Below are 21,964 nucleotides of genomic sequence, written 5' to 3' on the forward strand. Positions count from 1 at the left end.
GGCCTTTTTTCATGTTGCTGCTGAGTACTGAAGAGTCAAAAGATGTGAAAAATGTGGGGGGAAACTAGTAATGTCATAATGACTTTTACATAGAGAATGAACAAGCAATGTGTCTACACTGCGAAGGAAATCATCAAACAGACAAAAACAGAAATAAATATGTGTAAAGTTATAAAGGTCTTAATTTTTTTTACAAAGAAATTATAACAAAATATAAATAAACCTAAGGCAGAGCATCTCTATATTCCTAAAGCTATAAATTCTAAGTATGTAAATACCTTTTTTTCCCTCATTAGACATCACTGTCATTGTAATATGTGGACAGAACTGTGAGGGGCAGTAGAGAGCAGCTGCTGCTGAAGACAGCCGGAATCTGAACAGTAGAAGAAGAAGACCACGTGAGAAAGAAAAGCAGCATGTCTCCACCGGGAGGGAAGATAAACAGACCCAAAACTGTAAGAAAATCACATTTATATTAACACCGTGGATTAGAAAAGACAGGAGAACTTACGTCATGTTTATTTAATGACGTCCGTTGTCTTAGAGACGGCTAACAGCTAGCATAGGAAGCTAACGTAAACACTGTTTGCTGCTTTGTTAGCCACTTTTAGTTTTATTTCTTCTTCTGGTCATTAGAAACCAACTTTATCTGCTTTTTAAAAGTCATTTATATAAATAAACACGTTGAATAAGCTTCTGCAGGTTAAAGTCTCACAGTAAAGGTACTTGGAGGGTCAAAAGGTTCGATACCGGATGTTTTTCTAATGATCAGTCGTGTCAAAAAGTAAAACAGGTATTTTATTTTAAAAAAAAGATGCTTATGAGAGGAATGAGTCTGCCAGAAAGGGCAAAAAAAACCTGCACACTGTCTGAATTACAAAACAACAGAGGCAACATTTGGTGTAAACAGGAAGTAGTCGTGAGGAAAGGTGACTTCAGGTACCTGAAGGTACATTTGGTTCACATTGACTGAGTCTGGGTTAAGCTGTGGCTCATTACATCGAAGAGGAGATGTACACGTCGTCTTTTAACTGTTTCCCATGTCGTCGTCTGTCAGGAGCTCGGGAGGAATCTGTTCAAGCGGCGGCGAGTTTTGAGCAGAGAGAAGCGGAAGAGACATCTGATCACGGGAGCGGTGGTCGATCAGGGTCTCATCACCGTCCATCACCTGAAGAAGAGGAGGTCAGTCATCTGACGAATACGACTTTACAGTTAAAACCACTTAGTGTCAGTAATCTGCGGAGAACTGCACAAACACAGAAACACGACCCAGAAGAAACGTTCAGGAGTTCAACCGGCTCCAAGACGATCGTAGTTTAGATATTTCAGAGCTTCTTTCCATCGTGTTTCTCAGCGACTGTGTTTTTGTTTTCTGTTTCAGCTCGAGCGCGCGGGCGAACATCACTCTGTCGGGGAAGAAGAGGAGGAAGCTGATCAAGCAGCTGCAGCACATGCAGCAGGAGAAGGCCGGGATGGACGGTGAGAACACGACACTGTTCACATGTTGGAGCAGCTCAAATCCTTCTTTATGTTGATGCTTTGAAAAGCTCTTTGACACCAGAGGTCACACCACGTTTATCGATTAAAGTCACTGAACTTGATGCTCGAGGCTTCACGATCGACCGGCAGCGGCGTGAAGCAGATCTGCACCTGAGCTGTGAGCTACATGCTAACATGCTAACATGTGTATGATGACAGTGAGTCACAGTGAAGCTCAACAAGTGTTTAAAAACAACATTCAAATGTAGAATCTGTAGACGGGCGTCTGGACTTTCAGCATGGACGGGTTCTTGTTTCCGTTTGTAGTCCATCGACTTTTTTTCAGTTCTGATCGTAACTAATAAAGTTGTTGTTGTTGGTGGTGGTGGTGGTGGTGTTGGTGTTGGTGTTGTTGTTGGTGGTGTTGTTGGTGGTGGTGGTGGTGGTGGTGTTGTTGGTGGTGGTGGTGGTGTTGGTGGTGGTGTTGGTGGTGGTGGTGGTGGTGGTGGTGGTGTTGTTGTTGGTGGTGGTGTTGTTGGTGGTGGTGGTGGTGGTGGTGTTGGTGGTGGTGTTGTTGTTGTTGTTGTTGGTGGTATGTGTAAGACGGGAATGTCTTTGAAATTCAACCAAAGTATCGGACACCATAAAATGTTGTCATCTTTGTCCTCAGTTGAAGCTCTACCAGCAGCAGCAGCACCACAGAAGAAGAAACAGGAGACATCGTCTGCTCCATCCACAACAAAGAAAAACAAGAAGAAGAAGAAGAAGAAGAAGGCGGGTACAGCTGGAGCGCAGGCGGACGTAGAGATGGAAGAGATGGAGTGACGAGACGACGGCTTAAAACAGGACTCAGATTCATGTTTGAACTCAAAAATGAAAATATCGAACGACCGGTTTCTCTGAAGTTTGATCGGAGGGACGTCTGAAGGAAGATTCAGACACAAGAAGAAGAGAAAAACATTCACCATCAGGGAAGTTCACAAGTTAGGTTCCACAAATTAAATCATTTATTCATCAAGTCAACGTGAGCTGATCCAAACATGGACTCAGAAGTTTGAGACAGTCAGATTAGTTTAAACGTAGCTCATAGTTGAGACGTAGTTCCTGTTGTGTTGTAAAAAAAAAATACAAATGAAGACATACCATGACTAAGTGTGACTGTAACACTCTGACTGTACCATAGTTAATAAAAAAATAAGTCTAATTCTGAACATCCTGATGTTTCTTTTTCCTTCCAATTGCATGTTTAGAAATTCAGGACACATTGTACCAAGACTGTAGACCGTGGGTTCATATCTGACCTCGGCCGTTTGCTGCTTGCCATCCCCCTCTCTTCCCAACATTTCCTTAAGAAAAGAAAAATAAGTGGTGAAGCAAGCCCCGTTAGCATAGCTAGGTATCCCAGGATGCTTTTAGCACATTGAATGGGGGCTCATTTTGATTGACGTGTGAGCTGACACGCCCACACTGTCTGACTGCAACATTTTTACGTTTTCCATTTTTAGGTTTTCATTGGCTGAGTTATGAATGTTTATTTTATACTCAGAATAAAACATTACATGTTGATATCACATGCCGAGTTTAAATATTTCAAGACATGTCCCCAGGGGCTTTAATATGTAATAATTTTAACGCAAACATTTTATTTATTTTTCTTGCCAACATTTGTCTTCCGTACATTTAACAGGCCTACATAGAGTTATAAACTAAACTACCTGTGATATTTATGGGTCTAAAAGTGTCTGTTTATGCTGTTTAAATGTATTTATTTCAATGTATTGTTCATGTTCAGCCTCTTGAGTTATTGATGAAGCTGCTGACTGTAAACTGCTTTTATAAACAAAGAGATTTCTAAAAAAAAAATTTCAGCAAAGGCAGTGATTTAAAAATACAAAACGTTTTTTTATGAACAGCCCTTGATTGAGGTTAAAAAATGGTGACTAATTGTTCCTTTTTCTCTTAGTTTGCAAAAGTAAAGACTTCTACTTAGCGTCTGATAATTTTTTAGGCAAATGTTTATTTCTTGGCAGCATTGACCTTCCATACTTTTAATATGAGTTATAAATTAAGCTAACTGATATTTAAAATGTGACTGTTTATGGTGTTTAAATGCTGTTATTTCAAATGTATTGTTCATGTTAAGCTCGTTAAATTATTGATGAAGCTGCTGCCTGTAAACTGCTTATATAAACGAAGAGATTTCTCTAAAAAAATAAAGCAAAGGCAGTGATTTAAAAAGAACAAAACATTTTTTTATGAACAGCCCTTGATTGAGGTTCAAAAAAATGTATTTAGAAAGGAGACTAATTGTTCCTTTTTCTCTTAGTTTGCAAAAGTAAAGACTTCTACTTAGCGTCTGATAATTTTTTACGCAAATGTTTATTTCTTGGCAGTATTGACCTTCCATACTTTAAATATGAGTTATAAATTAAGCTAACTGATATTTAAAATGTGACTGTTGAGGTGTTTAAATGCTGTTATTTTAAATGTATTGTTCATGTTCAGCCTATTTCGTTATTGATAAAGCTGCTGCCTGTAAACTGCTTTTATAAACAAAGAGATTTCTCTAAAAAAATAAAGCAAAGGCAGTGATTTTTTTTTTTTAAAAGCGTTTTTTTTTTATGAACAGCCCTTGATTGTTAAGAAAGGTGACTAATTGTTCCTTTTCCCCTAGTTTGCAAATGTAAAGACTTCTACTTAGCGTCTGATCATTTTTACCACAAACGTTTATTTCTTGGCAGTATTGACCTTCCATACTTTAATGAGTTATAAATTAAACTAACATATTTAAAATGTGACTGTTTATGGTGTTTAAATGCTGTTATTTCAAATGTATTGTTCATGTTAAGCTTCTTAAATTATTGATGAAGCTGCTGCCTGTAAACTGCTTTTATAAATACGGATTTTTCGTCTTTAAATTCTAAGATTTAAAAAACGGTTTATTTTATTATTTTATCGGACTTTAAATGTGATATTTCCTGTAGCCTGTTGGTGTTGATTTTGAAATCCGTGTGTTTGCGGGTGTTTTTTGGGACGCAGGCTCCATCCCTCCCCCCTTCCAGAGGACAAAGACTAAAATGGGTCAGACTCCGGAGAGAAACCAGCCATCATGTAATGTAGTTCATCGAGCTGGAGACGGAAACAAGACGCTAACGACGTTTTAAAACCCGCTCCAACATGTCGCCTGAACGCACCATCTTTCCCTCCACATTTAACGGTCGGCGATGACGTATTAACGGACATTTAACGCAGAAAAACGGTTTAATTTCTTTTTTTTTTTTAAATCAACATGTCCTCTCGGGATGGGTGAAGCAGCATACTGGGACTGAACTGGTTTAACTGGGATCTCTCCTCCTCCTCCTGCTGCTGCTGGTGCAGGGCTCCAAACACCGACTCATCAGGCTGTTGACCGACCGACGGAGGGTGATGGACGCCGGGCAGAGTTAATCTTTGTCCTCGGGGGAGAATAAAGGTACCAACACCTACATTACACCGTGTTACATTATGTCCCAGTTACCCGGTAACATCAGCACCATTAAAACCAGTACAGACGTATTAGTAGCCTACAGCAGGTGGTAGAAGGAAAACGGTTTCACTAAAAAAAACACATTTTATTTCTGTTAGGAGATTTAATCTGTATTTATGTCACTATTAGATTATTTACAAAAGAAAATGGTCTTCAGATAGAAACATCTTCAGACTGGATGTACGGAAGACCGGGGAGGACTGTAACACTAAAACATTTATTTTAGTCACTTGGTAAAATAAGATTAAATAAAATAATCATTATTATTATCATTCAACAGCTCAAAATTCAACAGCAATACTCAAATTAATAATAAAAATAATAATAAAAGGAAAAAGGAAAAACTAATCACAACATAAAAAAAAAAAACGGATATTTATGTTAATTATTTACATAATGTTTTCATGTACATTAGTTAAACCTAAAAATAAAATAAATATTTAAAAAATACAGATTAATTTTGCTGTGTATTTCAAAAGGTCAACTACAGTATACAACAGGCAGTAATATTGTCTGAATTTACTCGAATCATGGTTTTAGCATTGTGACAATAGGGCTGGGCAGTATATCGAGTTTTTAAGATATATCGATATATTTTCAAACAAGATATAGAGTAAGACAACATCGTTAATATGGATATAGTTTAAGTTGCATTAAAATAATGTTACAGAGGTGCCAGGTCTCCTTCTTCTCATCTCACTGATGATGACTGACTGTCTGCTCCTCCTCTCTCTCTCTTTTATTGTATTTAAGGAACATTTTTATTTTATAATATTAGTTTTTAAATTCACAGGTATTTTATTTTCCATGTGTTTTCACTGTTAATAAAATACATATCGATATATATCGAGTACCGCCATTCAGCTAATCAATATCAAGATATGAGTTTTGGTCACCCAGTCCATATCACCCATGTGACAACTCTGTTAAACACCTGAACGAGGTTTTTTTGAATATTATCTTTCCCATTCTTCATCTTTTATTTTTCGGTCATCCAGTAAATTGGTGTCTTGTTACGTCTCCTCTTTTTCTTTTCTGTTTGTCTCTTGGTCATGGTTTATTATTGGTAATATAACTCGTGAGACAATTTTCTTTTTAACATTCAATGTGAAACAATGTCTGACATGATATCAAGCAGCAGCACTGAAATTTACTTTTTTGATCCCATGATCAATGTTTGTGTTAAAGGTTAGCTCAGAGTCGATCTACACACCAAGATATTTAACATGTTGACACTGATACATCTGCTCACATGAAGCTCGTAACACTTAATGTTACTCATATTCAACTTGTTTTGCAACAGTTAAACGCCTCAGACGAGAGCGTGCTGATTGTGGGTCAGATAGCTGCAGCTGTAAACCAGATAAAGTGAACTAATTCTTTCTGTCCCGTTCAGGAGACGGGTTAAAGTCCTGCAGGGTGGACTGTGGACCCAGAGACCCACCGAGCATCTGATGGAGGACTGTTCACACCGTCGCCCTGGTGAGTTTCTCCTCTAAATACACTCTTAAAGACTTAATCTGAAATGTGCAGACTCATCAAAGTGTCCGTCATTATAATCCAGAGTGACCTCGTTCACTTTGAGCAGAAAATCTAAAAATGGCAGCGACGAGGCCGCCTCTTTAAGGAGAGGTTTCCATTTTTAGATTTCTATTTTCTCCCTCGGATTTAGTTTCTAATTTGGTTCTTTTTGTTGTCTTTATGAGTCGAGACAGATCTGGGGCTCAGAGACGACAGGAACAGGAAGTTTAAGGGAAAAAATAAAATGTCCATGCTGTCACTGAGATGCTCTGATCAAAGTCTGAAGAATCAGAAAGTCCTAAAAAAAATCTTTGTCATAATGATGTCTGCTTTTAAAACTTCAAAAAACTCAAGTTGAATTAAAGGATCTGCAGTTTGAGTTGACCTGAAACGTTCCTCCTGAACGTCTCCTGATCTGTTGTTACATAATGACACAGATTTAAACGTTGACTGACTTTGTCTTAAAATCATTTTTCAATCCCGCTGAGTTTCCATTCTGTGCCTCTTCCTTGAACTGTGTTGTGAACGCTCTCATTAAGTTGTTGTTTGTCTGTAATGAATCAACAGGAGGGACGTAGCCATCACACCAACCGTCCATCAAGAACATCATGTACAGATTCTAAAATATCATGCACACTTTTCTGTAACTACACTTGATGAATGTTTTCCATCTCTTCTATATTTGGCATTTTTTAAAATAATCTGATGCTGTGAAGTGATATCTAATGTGCTGTTAGGACACGATGTACATAAAAACAGTTTTAAACATCACACACAAAAATCTCAGGAGTCATCACATTTCTTTTCTTCAGTTTTCAGGATGTTTCATTTTGTTGTCTCAGTAACTCGATGTAACGTTGTGTGTGTGTCTTCTGTGTGTGTTTTGTGTTGCAGTGTATTTGTGTGGATCTCTGCCCTCCTGCGTTGGACTCTGAGCTGATCCCGATCACGGACTGAACGCCTGCAAGCAGACATGTCTCCTCCAGCTTCCTGTTCGCACTCGTGGACGCCCCGGCTGCTCCTCACCGCTCTGCTGATGTTGACCATGATGACATCACTTCCTGTGTCGGCCGTGGAGGCGGAGACGTGTTTCTCCAGGCAGCACCAGAGCGTGATAGTGAACGTCAGGCTGGCTTTAAACAGACTGACGACGGTGATGGACGCCCGCGGCGTGCGCTCTGAGAGGGACTGCGTGCTCGCCTGCTGCTCAGAGGAGGTCAAACCAGGTGAGAACACCTGAGATCAGCTGAGCAGAGTTTCATACACCATGCAGCAGCAGCGCTTTGTATCCTCATGAAGCTTAAGTGACAGAGATAGATTTCACCAAACATCCAAAAGAAGGAGGCGAGTCTCCAGGTTCATTTAAGGATCCGGTCCGGATCCGGTCCGTGTCTGAAGTCCGGTCCGGACTTCAGACGTCTCTGGAGCGGGTCGGAGAGAGACTCGGGAACGTGACAGCTTTACTCAGAAAATCTGCTTTTCATCTTTTAACACAGCTGCAGATCTCACCGGTTTCAATCTGAGCACGTAATAAAAATAGAAAAGTATCTGACTGAAGAGCAAATTTAGAGAAAGAGCTTCATCCTGACTTTTCAGAGAGAGACAGAACACCTGACATCACATGACATCTTTACAAATCTGCCGTGTGATGTAATAGAGGTCACTGGGTTGCCAAGATACCAGAGTTTAAAACTTCTTGAAAAATCAAAGCATATCAAAAACCTCTGAGACCACGACAACGAAATAGAAGTCCGAGCTGCCTGACACTGGGTCAGTTCTTTTTAATGATCGCACTCTGTCTTAACTACATAAAAAACTCGGCAACGTCGATATTTGACTTCAGAAGAAAAACAGATATGGAAGTCGAGCGACGTCGTATTGAAGGTATTGACAACATTAATAGGTAATAATGTGTGTGTGTGTGTGTTTCTAAAGGTGCTAAGTGCAACATGGCGGTGTTCAACGCCAACAAACAAGCAGGTGAAGATAACTGCTTCCTGTTTCACTGTCAGACGGAGCAGGACTGTCCTCTGATGAAGGCTGAGGACGGCATCAACACCTACGACATCTACAAAGGTAAAGGCAACCTAACTTTATCCCGCAGGTGACTCAGGTAATGTGTGAGTTTTAGAGTCAGTTGTGTTCACCCAGCAGAGAGGGGTGTGCCTCAGGGCTCAACCTTAGGACCACTTTTAGTCTCCAGTAGACTCGTTCAGCCTGCAGCAGGTAAACATTCTGTCATGTCAGCAATATAATCATTGATGGTTCAAAGTGGGTCCACTAGAAGTTGTTGTTTTTGTCCCTGACAGGCTCAGGTTGTTACTCTTAGGGTGCTTTAACATTAGGTACGATCGCTTCCTGCACATGGAGATCGGCCTTTTAATTTACAGACGTCTCAAAACAGTGTTTATTAAATATGATTGATTTGGCTTTATGGGGTTAAACTGCCCCCTACTGGCCATCAAGTGAAGTAAAGGACTTCTGATATTTTTATTCTGTCTTCTTTCCTGCACAGGTTTGATTCATCCAACCACAGTGAGACCTGCTGCCATGACAACCACCACCGTCTCCACCACCACCACCACTACCACTGCGCCAACAACAACAACAACAACCACCACACAACCCACGACCACCACCACTACAACCACCACCACACAGAGCACGACAACTCCAACAACGACCACTACAACGACGACTGCACCGACCACGACCACCGTGCAGGCTCCCACCACCACAACACCACCACCTCCACCAATCATCATCATCGCCACCATGCCTCCTGTGACTCAACCACCAGCCACCGCCACAACTCCAACTACGACGACAACTACAACAACACCAGCTACGACCACACCAGCTACGACCACCACCACCACCACCACCACCATGAGGAAACCGAACCACCCCAACAGGAAGCAAAACAAAACCCCCAAGAAAATAAAACCACATCCTGTCAGCACCACCACCTTAGCCCCGCCTCCTCAGACCTCCACTGCATCACTTATTGTTGTAACGGCTGCACCGAGAACTACTGAGAAACTACAGCCACGCACTGAAACTACAACTACAACAACCGCAACTCCGACCACGACGACCGCCGCTACGACTACCCTGACAACGACCACGACGACCCCAACAACAACGACAACAACTACTACGACCCCTCCTACTACAACTACGACAACTCCAACCACGACTACTACGACTACTCCTAAAACTACAACGACCACAACGACCACAACCACCACTGAGCCACCAACGACCAGGGCGACTCAAGCAGTGAGTCTAATCATCGTCCCCAAAGGCGCCGTCCAATCAGATCCCGCCCTCCTGTCCGACCACGCCCTCCAGAACTCAAGCATCAGCCGGGGGAAGGCGGTGGCGGCACGGGGGGCGTTGAAGAGCGGGGTGGTGGCGTTCATGGTGCTCGGGCTCGCCGTGCTCACGCTGGCTCTGGCGGTCGGTGGACGGAAAGCTATGGAGTCCTTCGACAGACGCCATTACACGAGACTGGAGCTGAACGACCTGCACTACGAGGTGTGAGGAGGGACTAAACTCTTCGCGGGTCTTTGATTATTATTTTTTTTTCTACGTAAGCTCAGAAAGGACAAAAAGCAGGACTCACTCAGTTAGATTACAATTGTTAACGTTTGATTTATGACGTTTTTTTGATTTTCAAACATCACAAAGTTACACAATAATGGAATGTCTACTTCACTACGATAAAGGGGCGTGGCTAAAGAGAGATCTCGATTCTGATTGGCCAGAGGGTGTGCATTATTCTGCAATAACCCCACAGCTCTGGAACAGTTTATTTAACGTCCACATCGTTTTTTTTATGCCCTGAATTATGAGTTTGAAGACTTTTTCTTTCTTGAATTTTAAACTGAAACATTTTATAATTTGTTTTATTTGACAGATTTTACAGCCGTCCTGATGTGATTTAAAGGAATAATAACGTTCTACGTGATTCTCATTTTACTGAAAAACAATCAATGACAGACATTTGGCCTTTAACCTTTATATTGAGTCCTCTGACGCTCAGATATACGGAAGCCCTCAGCGGACATTTGGGTTTGTTTCTCTCGTTGTCTTGGTACAAGAACGCTGGTTTGTCTGGGATGACTACTTAATTTCTTGAGATCTCGAGAAAACGCTTCAAATGAAGTCGATTTTACTGGAAACCAGGCGATGCTATCCCAAGATGACGAGATAAATAAATTAGGAGGAAATGTATTCGTTACAACGGGGAAAACGGGGTAAATTAAAATGTATGGATGCATGTCCGCTTAGGGCTTCAGTGCTTTCAGCCTCACTTTGTGAAGTCGGTGCTCCGCTGCTCGGAAGCTGAAAGAGGACATGCATTCAAACATTTGATTTTAATCCGTCTTCACAGTGATGCTAAATTAATCTTGGTTGTTTTGATGAGATCTCAACTTGCTGGCTTTTTCCAAACAGTTAATTTGGTTTTATGTGTTAAAGTTTGTCCGCTTAAGGCTTCCGTACCTCAAGCCTTTATTTCTTGCGTTATTTGTAATCACAGGAGAACGACTCAGTACATGAGATAAAATACAACGCTTAAAAAAAGCTTTCAAAATATTCTCGTTTCATGGCAGAATATGAAGTTAATGTACAAATACGCTATCTGGTTTAGCGACTCCAAAAAAGAAAAGAGATGACAAATCAAGAAACATCATCAAAGTGATGCCTAAATTATTAAAGGAAGAATGTGTGACATGTTCCACATAAATATATATCGAGGAAAACAGCTTGCGGTCAGTTTGGACGCTCAAATAGGAAACAATAGAATCAATCTGATTTTGTTGATAGCTTGCGTCGTGTGCTGTTAGGACAGGCTGTAATAACACACCTTTGCACATGATACCTGTGAACATTCTTTATTTTGAACACATTTCATGCAGACATTAACACAGCAACGTTAGGATGGTTTTCAGAAAAACACAACTTTTTTTTTCAACATGGCATCTTTATGCCTCCGTAGATGTCTCACATTGACCTTTTCTTGAACTTTTTAGATTTTATTTCAATCTGCATCTTATCCCTGACTTTTATTGATGTTGCTCAAAGCTGAATCTGTGCCAGAGAGTGAGTTCAATAACTTTTTAATCTCTTTTTTTTTTTTTTAACCTCCATCCGATTAATTTAAGTGAACTTAAACGTCAGCTGCCGATGGAAGTCAAAGAAACAAACAGCAATATTTTTATCCCTGAATCTCAGGAAGCCTCTGAAGTGGAGCTAATGTAGAGAAACACTGGATTGTATGAGCGGACACACATCTGAACATTAGGCCCGCGTGGTTCGAGGCCTTCTTTTTGCCATGGGGCGAGTTAACCCTTTGTGTATAAGACGTACACCTGCATGACTTTTTACTTCCACCTGCTTCAGCCATACGAGCCTGTGACTGCTTCTCCAAACACACACGCCGTCTACACGTCGGACTCACTCTCTCACTGTGTCGTTTTGTATTTTGTCCACATTTTTCTTCTTTCACATGTGGAACAAAATGTAAACGATGGATGCAATTCTCTGAAAATCAATGCACTATTGTGTCCTGTGTTTTTTGATAAATATGATATGCTTCTTTTTGAATATTAGATTGTTTTTCATAGGTAAGAGTACACTGGCCGCGCACTATTTTCCTATAATAATAATAAGTATGTTTGTAATGGATGTCGGTGTTTTTAGGGGTGCAGACTAAAGCTGCTGCAGCGTCAGTCCACCACCAGGGGGCAGCAGCAGCCTGATGAACGCCTGAAGCTGCACTTCTTCTTTTGACTTGTTTTCACTTCTCTTGCTTTGAAACTTTTCTTACAGTGTCTGATTAATTACATCGATGGAAATAGTTTGGTCTCGTTTTGTGAAGTGATGCTTTTGCATAAGTTTGGACTTTGATGTTTTGTTCTTATAAGAATTAAAAAATGTGATTTTTGAATGTCGTGTTGGTTTACAGACTGCAGCAGTTAAATGTTCAGTTGTGTGTTTACTTTAAGTGCTGTACAGAAGTTCAACTTTGAGGTTAAGATCGATCTCGAGTACTACAAAACTACATTACAGTAAATAAACATGAGGAGAACTTTATTCTAACCCCTTTAAATATCAAGATAACGGATTCATTATTAATTAACACCAGGTGTTATATTGCTCCTTTAAATTCATTTTTACATTAAAGCACCCTCATTAATTCATTCAATTTTACGGAAGCTCTAAGCGGTCATCTACCTCCAGATTTCAAGAAGAGGACTTGATATCGATCCGCCATCACGGATTAAACATCGTCTTTGTGCCAAGATAAATACCTTGAATAAGTCGAGATCTGGAGAAAACAACAGAAACGTAAAACTTATTTTCATGCAAACAGAGTTGATTAAAATATCTTGATGCATGTCCACTTCAGGCTACTGTAGAACTTAGGTCTCGAGATCTTCTGTTTGAACTAGATCTAGGACAACAACGTGTATATATAATTAAGGCACTATATTCTTCTAAAATGTGAGTTTAAATGATCTCAGGACAAAATTAAATCAGTGAAAAACAACTGAATTACATTTAATATCCACGTTTTGCACCTTTTTTTTCTAATCCAGAGGTAACTTTTCGACTTTTTTACAACACTATGAGTTAAAATCTAATAGAATATAAAGCATTGGAGTAGATCAACCTACAAAACAACATTTGAAGTTGTTAAAAATCGGATTATTATGATTTTAAAAGCAGCAGTAGAATACCTTCACGGTACTTTTACTGCAGGAGACTGAGTACTTCCTCCAGCTCTGTTGTGAGTAAACTGTGTGTGTGTGTGTGTGTGTGTGTGTGTGTGTGTGTGTGTGTGTGTGTGTGTGTGTGTGTGTGTGTGTGTGTGTGTGTGTGTGATAAACTAGTCCCGCAGGAATGTGTGTGTTTCTCCACACAGCAGCTCGTCTGTGTGCGCGCGCGTGTGTGTGTGTGTGTGTGTGTGTGTGTGTGTGTATGCGCGCGCGTGTGTGTGTGTGTGTGTGTGTGTGTGTGTGTGTGTGTGTGTGTGTGTGTGTGTGTGTGTGTATGCGTGTGTGTGTGTGTGTGTGTGTGTTGTGTTTCTTGTATTTAGCAGCGGCAGTGTAACGTGCAGGCGGCGGGGCGTTTTCCGTGTTGTAACATTATCTTTGGCTGGAGAGCATGAAATCAGAACAACAATAGAAAGCAGAGGAGCGAGGAGGAGCCGAGGAGGCGCTGGAAGAGGGATGGTCCGTCCGTGGACGAGTCGGATCTTAGAACCGATTCTCTTCACAGCTCCATCAAAAGAAAAACCTGCCGGGGAACGTTCTTCTAAAAACACTTCAAGTTTTAATTACGTCTTTGAGCAGACTGGATTTCACCCACCACTGCTAAATGACTTTGGAACAAGCGGCAACCTCGAGTGTTAAAAATAATAAAGCCAATCCCGAAGTGCAAAAAACTGCAGTTCCTAGAGTGTCCACTTGAGGCTGGCTGTAGAAGAGCCAGAAGTCACACACACACCCATGTTAAAAATTACATTTTGACAGCAGACATTTACAAGTTTACAGCCTGGTTTTAAAAACAATTTTGGTCTGATTAGTTAAAGTTTTAATCGGCACAAGCTGTAAGAGGTTTGAACTTTTGATAACTCATCCGTTTTGATTTTATGAAGGATAATAGTTATTCATAATTAAGGGGAGCGAGCGATCTGACTGCATGAAATATTAGCTTTAACTACAACAGCTCACCTTTTGCGAGCAGAGATCCGTCATCATGATCATATCTGTCTCTCCATACTGTAATCTGTTCTGCACATGTTACATTTACAAATGATCCCTGCACTCATGTTCACTTCATTTGTCTACTCAACGTTATATTGAATAGTTTCTGCTGATAATATGTCTACACTCATGCACTTTAACATGTCAATACTGTCCATTTACTACTCTGTTTCTGCACATTTACATTTAATCTTTCATATTTATGACTAGTAATGTTTAGTTAAATCCTGGTTGTATATATTCACATTCTTAGTTTTGATATTTTTAGTGCTTATTTACTTTGTATTTAATATTATATTGTGTTTAAATTTGCTAATATTGTGTTTTTTACTCATATTGTGTGTTTGGACAACCTGCTGCTGTAACGCCACAATTTCCCAGTTTGGGGTCAATAAAGTAATTCTATTCTATTCTATTCTATTCTATTCTATTCTGTTCTATTATATTATATTCTTTATTTACGAAATTGTATCAACCTTTTTTGTTTGATATTCATAATTTCAAAAATGTTTGGAAACGCAGTCAGTTGGTGCCCCATCAACAGAGGCTGTAGTCCTGGGTTCAATTCCGAGCTGTGGCTCCTTTCCAGCATGTCCACTGTCCTGACTCTACAAATAAATCCTCCCTTTGTAAGTCAAATGATCCGTTCACTAAAATGAGCCGGACTTCCCATCACTACGGCGGAGCAGCAGGAGGAGGAGGAGGGGGGGCAGGAGGACGAGGGGGAGGAGGAGGGGGGGCAGCAGCAGCTTCCTCACAGCGGAAGGAGACGACGGATCTCCTGCAGGACAATGTGAGACACGGGAGAGTTGATCCAACGCAGTTAGCCGCAGCCATGATGGACTTGGGGATAATCTAGCGCGTTTTTCAGCTCGATCTCAGCCTGAATAATCGTCGGGATATTATTTTAGTTCCGCAGAGGAAGCGGCCGCAGCGATGGGAGTCCTGCGCTGAGCGGAGCGCGGCGGCAGGGCCAAAGAAACGGGAGAAAGATGGGTGTCGTGCTGCGGAGCCTGTTGTTGTGTAGTTTTTGTTTGCTCATACGAGGTGAGTTTCGCTACAATTCCACATCTTTGCGGCTCTTTTCGTTCACATGTCATCCGTAGATGTTTAAAAGTGTTGTTAAGAGTTGTTAAAATCAGTTTTAAGGGGTGATTTTCGATGCTGTGTCCGGGCAAGGGCCCTCATTCCCGGGTGTAGATTTCTCCCGAGCGGAGCTAACGTTGCATCCGAGGTGCATTCACGTACGCTTCCGATGCTCGGATTTCCCGATGTATCAATTCCTTTCGCTAAACTTTGTTGTCTTCATTAAGAACATCAAGGGAGACACTTAAAAATATGTATATATTGTTGACCCAGAATATATTACTACCACATTACGTTATTAGCAACATGTTTACACAACCAAGTGTCATATTAGACGTTATAGATGAGAAGAAAGTGATGTGCACTGAGAGAGATTATGAAAAGTTTGACCAGTGAGTAAATATAGGCTTACATCCACCTTATTTCTCTTTAATATGAAATACATTATGAACTCTGCAAGTCAGCGTTTATGTTCAGCCTTGAGGAAACCTGTTTTTATTAAAGTTTGTAAACGAAGAGTCGTTTATCCGATTATTTTGCCAGGTCTTGAAAGCAGCGTTAGCCAGGCTGCTATGCGTGCGGTGCCTCTCCGCCTGTGTGCTGCTGGAAGCTGTGGAGAAAGAAACCACAAACAGCCTGTGTTTAGCTGGAAAAATGCCCCACATATCATCCCCACCCCGCTACTCCATACTTCCAGAGTAGAGTTATTATTTTCAGTTAGTTTCCAGCGGATGTTACCTCGTTAACTTCTGGTTTACTAACTTAAACACTCTGGGAAGCTTTTAGCACAACAAATGCTACGTTAGCAAGTCATTCAGCTAGTTAGCTTCTCACAGACCGACTGTAGACAAATAAAACACTAAAAGAACACAAATTAATCTAAATGTTCTATTGGAGTCTTTAAATCACTTCAGATCTCAGTAAAATCTGGACTAATAACATCCTAACAGGTTGTGGTGTTATGCTAACTCTGGACTTTGATGATACACAACAAGATTTAAACAAAACTTTTACTTAAATTATAATTTTTATATCAAGTTTTATTCATTTTTTAGAGTTTGATTCAGATTTATGTGACATTAGAAAACACACAGACCCGACAGAGTTAGTTTTAAACACAATAAAGCCAACACAGGGTCCTTAAAAAACCTGGAAAACACATGGAAAATAAGGAAAAAGACAAAAAAATGATTTTAAAATTCTCCTAATTTCATATCAGAGTTCCCAATAAAACATCTGTGTCATCTGGAGGGGTTAGATAATATTAAAGCTCATGTCAGATAGTGATGTTTATGGACAGTGTAACACCTGCAGGCTGGAGGACTTTAAGGTAAAGTTAAGTCCTCGCTTTAAACACGGCGTGCACAAACACACGACATCAGCCGTGTGTGTCCTGTGGTCGTCATCCCCAGAAGTTAAAGCTCTGCGAGATGCAATATGGATAGAGGAGTAATGTAGAGTTATATCGTTATGAGACGGATCTGATGATATCAGAGACACGAGAGAGCAGGAAAGTTAATATATGAAGTGATGAACTACCCACAGAACTCCTCATGTCAGCCTGTCAGCCTGTAATTAATGTAATAAATGTTTTTAAATAAATGAATCAACACCTGACAGGTGTTCCCCGTCCTGACGTTTCCTCCTGCAGCGTTCGGCTCGTGTAGGCTCGTACGTCTGAGGAGGTTTGGTTGTAGTAAATATTTGCAGAAGGAAATTCCCCCTGCGTGAGGTGAGAGGAGGCGAGCGAGGGGACGGGGGGAGGGGAGGGGGGGTCTCTGTGACCTCCTCTCCGTGTGGATCTGTCGGGTTGTGGGTTCGGCTCAGAGCCAGGATCCTGCAGAGAGGAAGTCCAGAGTTCTGCTCGCTGCCCGGCACGTCGAGTTAACACCACGAGAGGAGCGTTTTGTTTTCTTAAGTTCATACGGGGGGGAGGGGGGCTGGGGGGGTGAGGGGGGTCACTTCTGTCAGGTGTCAGAAAAAAACACCTGAAACACTGACACGCTCATCTCGCTCTCTCTGTTCAGCTGAAATCAATGAGACCTCAAACACTTTTAAACATCTTAAATAGTTAAAATCATGTATTTTAACACATTTTAAATGGAGTTTGAAGAAGATGTTCTGGTTTATATTTAAAGTCTTTTTCTTCATTTAAAGGAGAATTTTTGTGACTTTTTCCAAACTTTGAGGAAACATTTTAAAAGCCTGTTTTAAAATGTTTAAGTGTGTTTTATGTCTTTAAATCGTGTTTTTGTGCGTTGTTAAAATAGTTTAAGTGGTTTGAACTGTTCTCACTTCATGAGAATCAACATTATTAGAAATATCAACTTTTAAAAAAGTATTTAAAGGAGCAGTATGTAACCCGACACCTAGTGGTTAAAATGGGTACTGCATCATAGAGAGCTCCGCCCCCTCCTCTTTAAAGTTTCAACATCGTTTAAAAAGTGTATTTAAATTACATTTTGTATTTTTTCTCTCTTCCAGGCGTGCCGCTGCTTCTGTATGCGAACCGGCGAGACCTCCGGCTCGTGGACGCGGCACACGAGAAGGCCAACGCCACGGTGGTGGTCGGTGGGTTGGAGGACGCCGCCGCGGTGGACTACGTTTACTCGCAGGGTCTCATATACTGGAGCGACGTGAGCGAGGAGGCCATCAAACGCACCGTTTTCAACCAGTCGGGGGCCAGCGCCATCCAGATTGTGGTGCCGGGGCTGGCGTCCCCGGACGGGCTGGCCTGTGATTGGTTGGGGAGTAAACTTTACTGGACGGACTCGGAGACCAATCGCATCGAGGTGGCCGAGTTGGACGGCTCGCTGAGGAAAGTTCTGTTCTGGCAGGAGCTGGACCAACCGAGGGCCATCGCTCTGGACCCCGAACGAGGGTGAGTGTGGGCGGGACGGGGAGGGCGGGACGGGGAGGGCGGGACGCAGGTTCAGTAAAGCCCCTCGAGCACGCCGCTGTAGTCTCCAAGCTTTCACCCATTAGAGCGGTTTCTCCTGATTTGTCTCCTCCGCTTAAAGACCAACGACTGACAACGCCATTTTTCAACTTTTTATCAGACATTATTCTCCATTAGTAGACGACCTATGAAACGAGGAGAAGTCTTGGTGCTCGGTCTGCAGCTCGGTCTGCAGCTCGGTCTGCTCATGTCAAGTTTCTGTGGAGGAGAAAAAGCTGAAAAGACGTCCCAACACGGCTAGCTGTTTCCTCTGAGTCTGCTGCCTTTGTGCTAAGCTAAGCTGCTTTAAGGATCACAATGAGCACACACATGAGATCAGAATCAGTCTGAACATGTGAATCAGATTTCACTTTGCTCTTTTTTTTTAACAGAAAACTTCAGAATCCAGACGTAACTTTTTAACCTTTGACTGTTATTTTAAACACTTTGCAGTTTATCTTTTGGATGTTCCCGCTCTTTACTCGACATTTTATACCCAAGAAATAAATCAGCTTATAGTGAAGCTGTTGTTTTCTTTTACAGCAGAATCAAAGAAACTGGGAAAAGAACGCATGAACCAAACTCCTGAACATTTCAGGGAGAGCTGCTTGTTGCTGATCTTTCTGTCAGACGCCCTAGAAAAAAATATTTCGTTTTTTTATCAAAACGTTTTTTATCAAACGTTTATCAAAACTTTTTTTGAAAGCATGAATGAGAAAGGATTCAGATTTCAGAGGATCTGTTCTAGAGCCTGTCTGGAGTTTCTAAGTTTGTGTTTGTGAGTAAAAACTCAACTCAACAAGAGGAGGAGGAGGGCGTCTGTGTCTCTGCTCCTTTGTCCTCAGCTGGTCCAGGATCAGATCTGGTTTCAGAAGGTCTGCGCGGCTCCTCCTGGAAACAGAACAACAGGGTCAGTGTTGTGAGGACGAGCGGCTCGCTGTCGGCAGCTCAGGAATGTTTGAATGAGGAGAAAAAACGAGAGAGAGAGAGAGAGAGAGAGAGAGAGAGAGAGCGAGCGAGCGAGAGAGAGCGGGGTTCATCATCACAAACTCACAGACACTCTCTGAATATTCATTTATTAGAAAGAAACTTCAGGTTTCAGCTTTTGATTTCCCTGATGTTCTGAACTTGAATCCACCTCCATGTGGAGCCTTCAGCAGCATCAAAGGTTGATAGTTTTATTATTCCTCATTTTACTTTCTTCAGTCGGTCAACAGGTTTTATAATCTACCTGTTAGTTACCATGGCAACAAAAACAGAAGTCCCACACACTCTATGTTGGATAATTTTAGGGATGAGTTTTATTGACCTGATTCTGCTGGTCGATACGCCTAAGATTACTGATATTTTTCGAACAAGAGTTATATAGGCCTACTTTAAAGGAGCAGTATGTAACTCTGACACCTAGTGGTTAAAATGGGTACTGCAGTCTAAATTCTAAACATTGTAGAGAGCTGTCTCCCCCCCCTCCTCTCTAGAGTCCATGCTCACTCAGGTCACCATGTGGTGGACTCTGAAGCTTCAGTGTTTATCCAGCTCTGCATGGGTCTGTAAACCTTTCTGTGTTCTAACCTCTCTCCATTTTTCAAAAGCATCTCCAATATTGATCCTAGTTTGAGCACGTTTCTGCTCGTGGAGCTTATTAGAAACATGCAGAGGCTTTTTAGGTCGGGTACAATCACTTCTATCTGAACCACTTCTCTTGACCGCTTCCATCGCTGCAACACCTGTTGACCTGATAACTGCTCTCATATCTGACAAACCGAGGGGCGTCCAAAACGGCCGTGTGGGGGTGTGCCTTAAAAGCGCCTACCTTCTCTGGTCCAAACAAATCCAGAGCATTCAGGACATCCCCCCCCCAGTATCAGGCTGATAATCCATTAGGACTCAGATAAAAGCGTCTGTAATGTATTCATTAGTTTTATTTAAATGTGTGTTGTCGTCTTTCTTCCTCTCCTCTCTTGGGCTTCTATTCATGGAAAGTCTTCCTCCTCCGCGTTTGATGCCGCTCGCTCGCCGTCGGAGATAAAAGTGGGAGCGAGCCGCCCGCTGACACACGGGGACCGCGTCTCTGTGGCGCTTCACTGGTTGTTCTGACCTGTGTGTGTGTGTGTGAGATATGTTCCTGTGTGATTTACACTCCCGTTCAAACAACCACAGCAGCATCAATCTGAGTGCGTTCATATGTACGTACGGGCGCCGTCATTGGTGCAGACAGTGAGATGCAGATGTGTTTGGAAGGGGGGGGGGGGGGTGTGTTTCATTCATGTGTGGAGTCTTCAGAGAGGTCGACTGTCTGTCACTTCCTGTCTGACTGTAGAGTACTCTCTCTCTCTGTGACAGAGTTCAGCTGAATCAGGTCGCCGGACGTGTTCGACCTCGGCTGACTGCGACCCAAACAAACATTTCTGAGCTGCTCGCTGTGACACTCGCTGCTCTGTGACACTCGCTGCGACGCTCGCTGCTCTGTGACACTCGCTGCTCTGTGACACTCGCTGCTCTGTGACGCTCGCTGCGACACTCGCTGCTCTGTGACGCTCGCTGCTCTGTGACGCTCGCTGCTCTGTGACGCTCGCTGCTCTGTGACGCTCGCTGCGACACTCGCTGCTCTGTGACGCTCGCTGCTCTGTGACGCTCGCTGCTCTGTGACGCTCGCTGCTCTGTGACACTCGCTGCTCTGTGACGCTCGCTGCGACACTCGCTGCTCTGTGACGCTCGCTGCTCTGTGACGCTCGCTGCGACACTCGCTGCTCTGCGACGCTCGCTGCTCTGTGACGCTCGCTGCTCTGCGACACTCGCTGCTCTGTGACACTCGCTGCGACACTCGCTGCGACACTCAACGTTTCCGTCTTCCCTCTTTAGATCTGCACCTTTTTAAACTCAAACGTCTGAATCTGTTCTGACGTTAAGGGGACTTATATAATTTATAACACCGGTGTAAGGGTGTAAAAAGTGACCGTGTTATCTGGAGACTTCGTGCAGAATGTGTCAGGGGTTGCCGTAGTAACAACAGATGTTGAAGATGGAAAGTGTCCCAACAAATGTCTCTTTGTATCAGTTTTCATTGTGATAAAATACCAGTCATATAATATGTCTGTAACCACGACAACCACTGACGCATTCAGCTGAAAGTCACCAGTTAACACGGTCACTTTTTAAACCATAACACCGTTTAACACTAATGATGAAGTCCCCATGAAACAGAACTACAAGAGTATTGAACAGTGTCGTGACATATTTTCAGTTAAAACGGGACAGAGCCAATCACAAGACAGAGGCGGGACATAACGTTGGGACTTCAACAAAGCTTTTTAATTGGTTGAAAAGTTAGTAAACGACCCTGAATGCAGGATGAGTCATCAGAAGTTTGTGTTTTCTCCTCCTGTAAAATGGTTCAAAGTGTCACAGAGATCTTGTAAAAGTCAAAGCCTGAAGAAGAACTTGAGTCCGTCTCAAAGAGCAGACATTGTTGGAGTTTATTCTGCACATGCTCAGAGCGTTCACGTTCAGTCTGTGGTCGGAGCTGCAGAGTCTCTGAGGAGAGAAAACTGGTTCTCTCTAAATCCACGCTGGAACGCAGAGCTGGACTCGGTTCAGCTCGGATGATTAATGCATCAGGTAGCAAACACAAAGAGC

The 21,964-nt window shown here is 42.1% G+C and overlaps 3 protein-coding genes across 4 annotated transcripts in view; all 3 read left to right on the forward strand.

Moving 5' to 3' along the window:
- The first annotated feature begins 346 nt into the window (after window positions 1-346).
- c23h11orf98 (chromosome 23 C11orf98 homolog) lies at window positions 347-2,690 on the forward strand. The gene is made up of 4 exons (XM_020655590.3): window positions 347-455; window positions 1,058-1,182; window positions 1,382-1,479; window positions 2,150-2,690. The coding sequence occupies exons 1-4, from the start codon at window positions 417-419 to the stop codon at window positions 2,302-2,304; spliced, it is 417 nt and encodes a 138-aa protein (XP_020511246.1). The 5' UTR covers window positions 347-416; the 3' UTR covers window positions 2,305-2,690.
- Window positions 2,691-4,537: 1,847 nt separating this feature from the next.
- Window positions 4,538-12,482, forward strand: mansc1 (MANSC domain containing 1). Its single transcript, XM_020655592.3, has 5 exons — window positions 4,538-4,951; window positions 6,402-6,487; window positions 7,421-7,752; window positions 8,462-8,602; window positions 9,042-12,482. The coding sequence occupies exons 3-5, from the start codon at window positions 7,500-7,502 to the stop codon at window positions 10,070-10,072; spliced, it is 1,425 nt and encodes a 474-aa protein (XP_020511248.2). The 5' UTR covers window positions 4,538-4,951; window positions 6,402-6,487; window positions 7,421-7,499; the 3' UTR covers window positions 10,073-12,482.
- Window positions 12,483-15,047: 2,565 nt separating this feature from the next.
- The window catches only part of lrp6 (low density lipoprotein receptor-related protein 6), a 34,491-nt gene continuing 27,574 nt past the window's right edge, over window positions 15,048-21,964 (forward strand). For both annotated transcript variants that reach the window (XM_065951127.1, XM_065951129.1), the window contains exons 1-2: window positions 15,048-15,351; window positions 17,875-18,271. In XM_065951127.1, coding sequence (XP_065807199.1) covers window positions 15,297-15,351; window positions 17,875-18,271 — 452 coding nt within the window. In that variant the 5' untranslated portion in view covers window positions 15,048-15,296. The remainder of the gene's footprint in view (window positions 15,352-17,874; window positions 18,272-21,964) is intronic.

The sequence above is a fragment of the Labrus bergylta genome, chromosome 23 (assembly GCF_963930695.1).
Source record: "Labrus bergylta chromosome 23, fLabBer1.1, whole genome shotgun sequence".
NCBI lineage: Eukaryota > Metazoa > Chordata > Actinopteri > Labriformes > Labridae > Labrus > Labrus bergylta.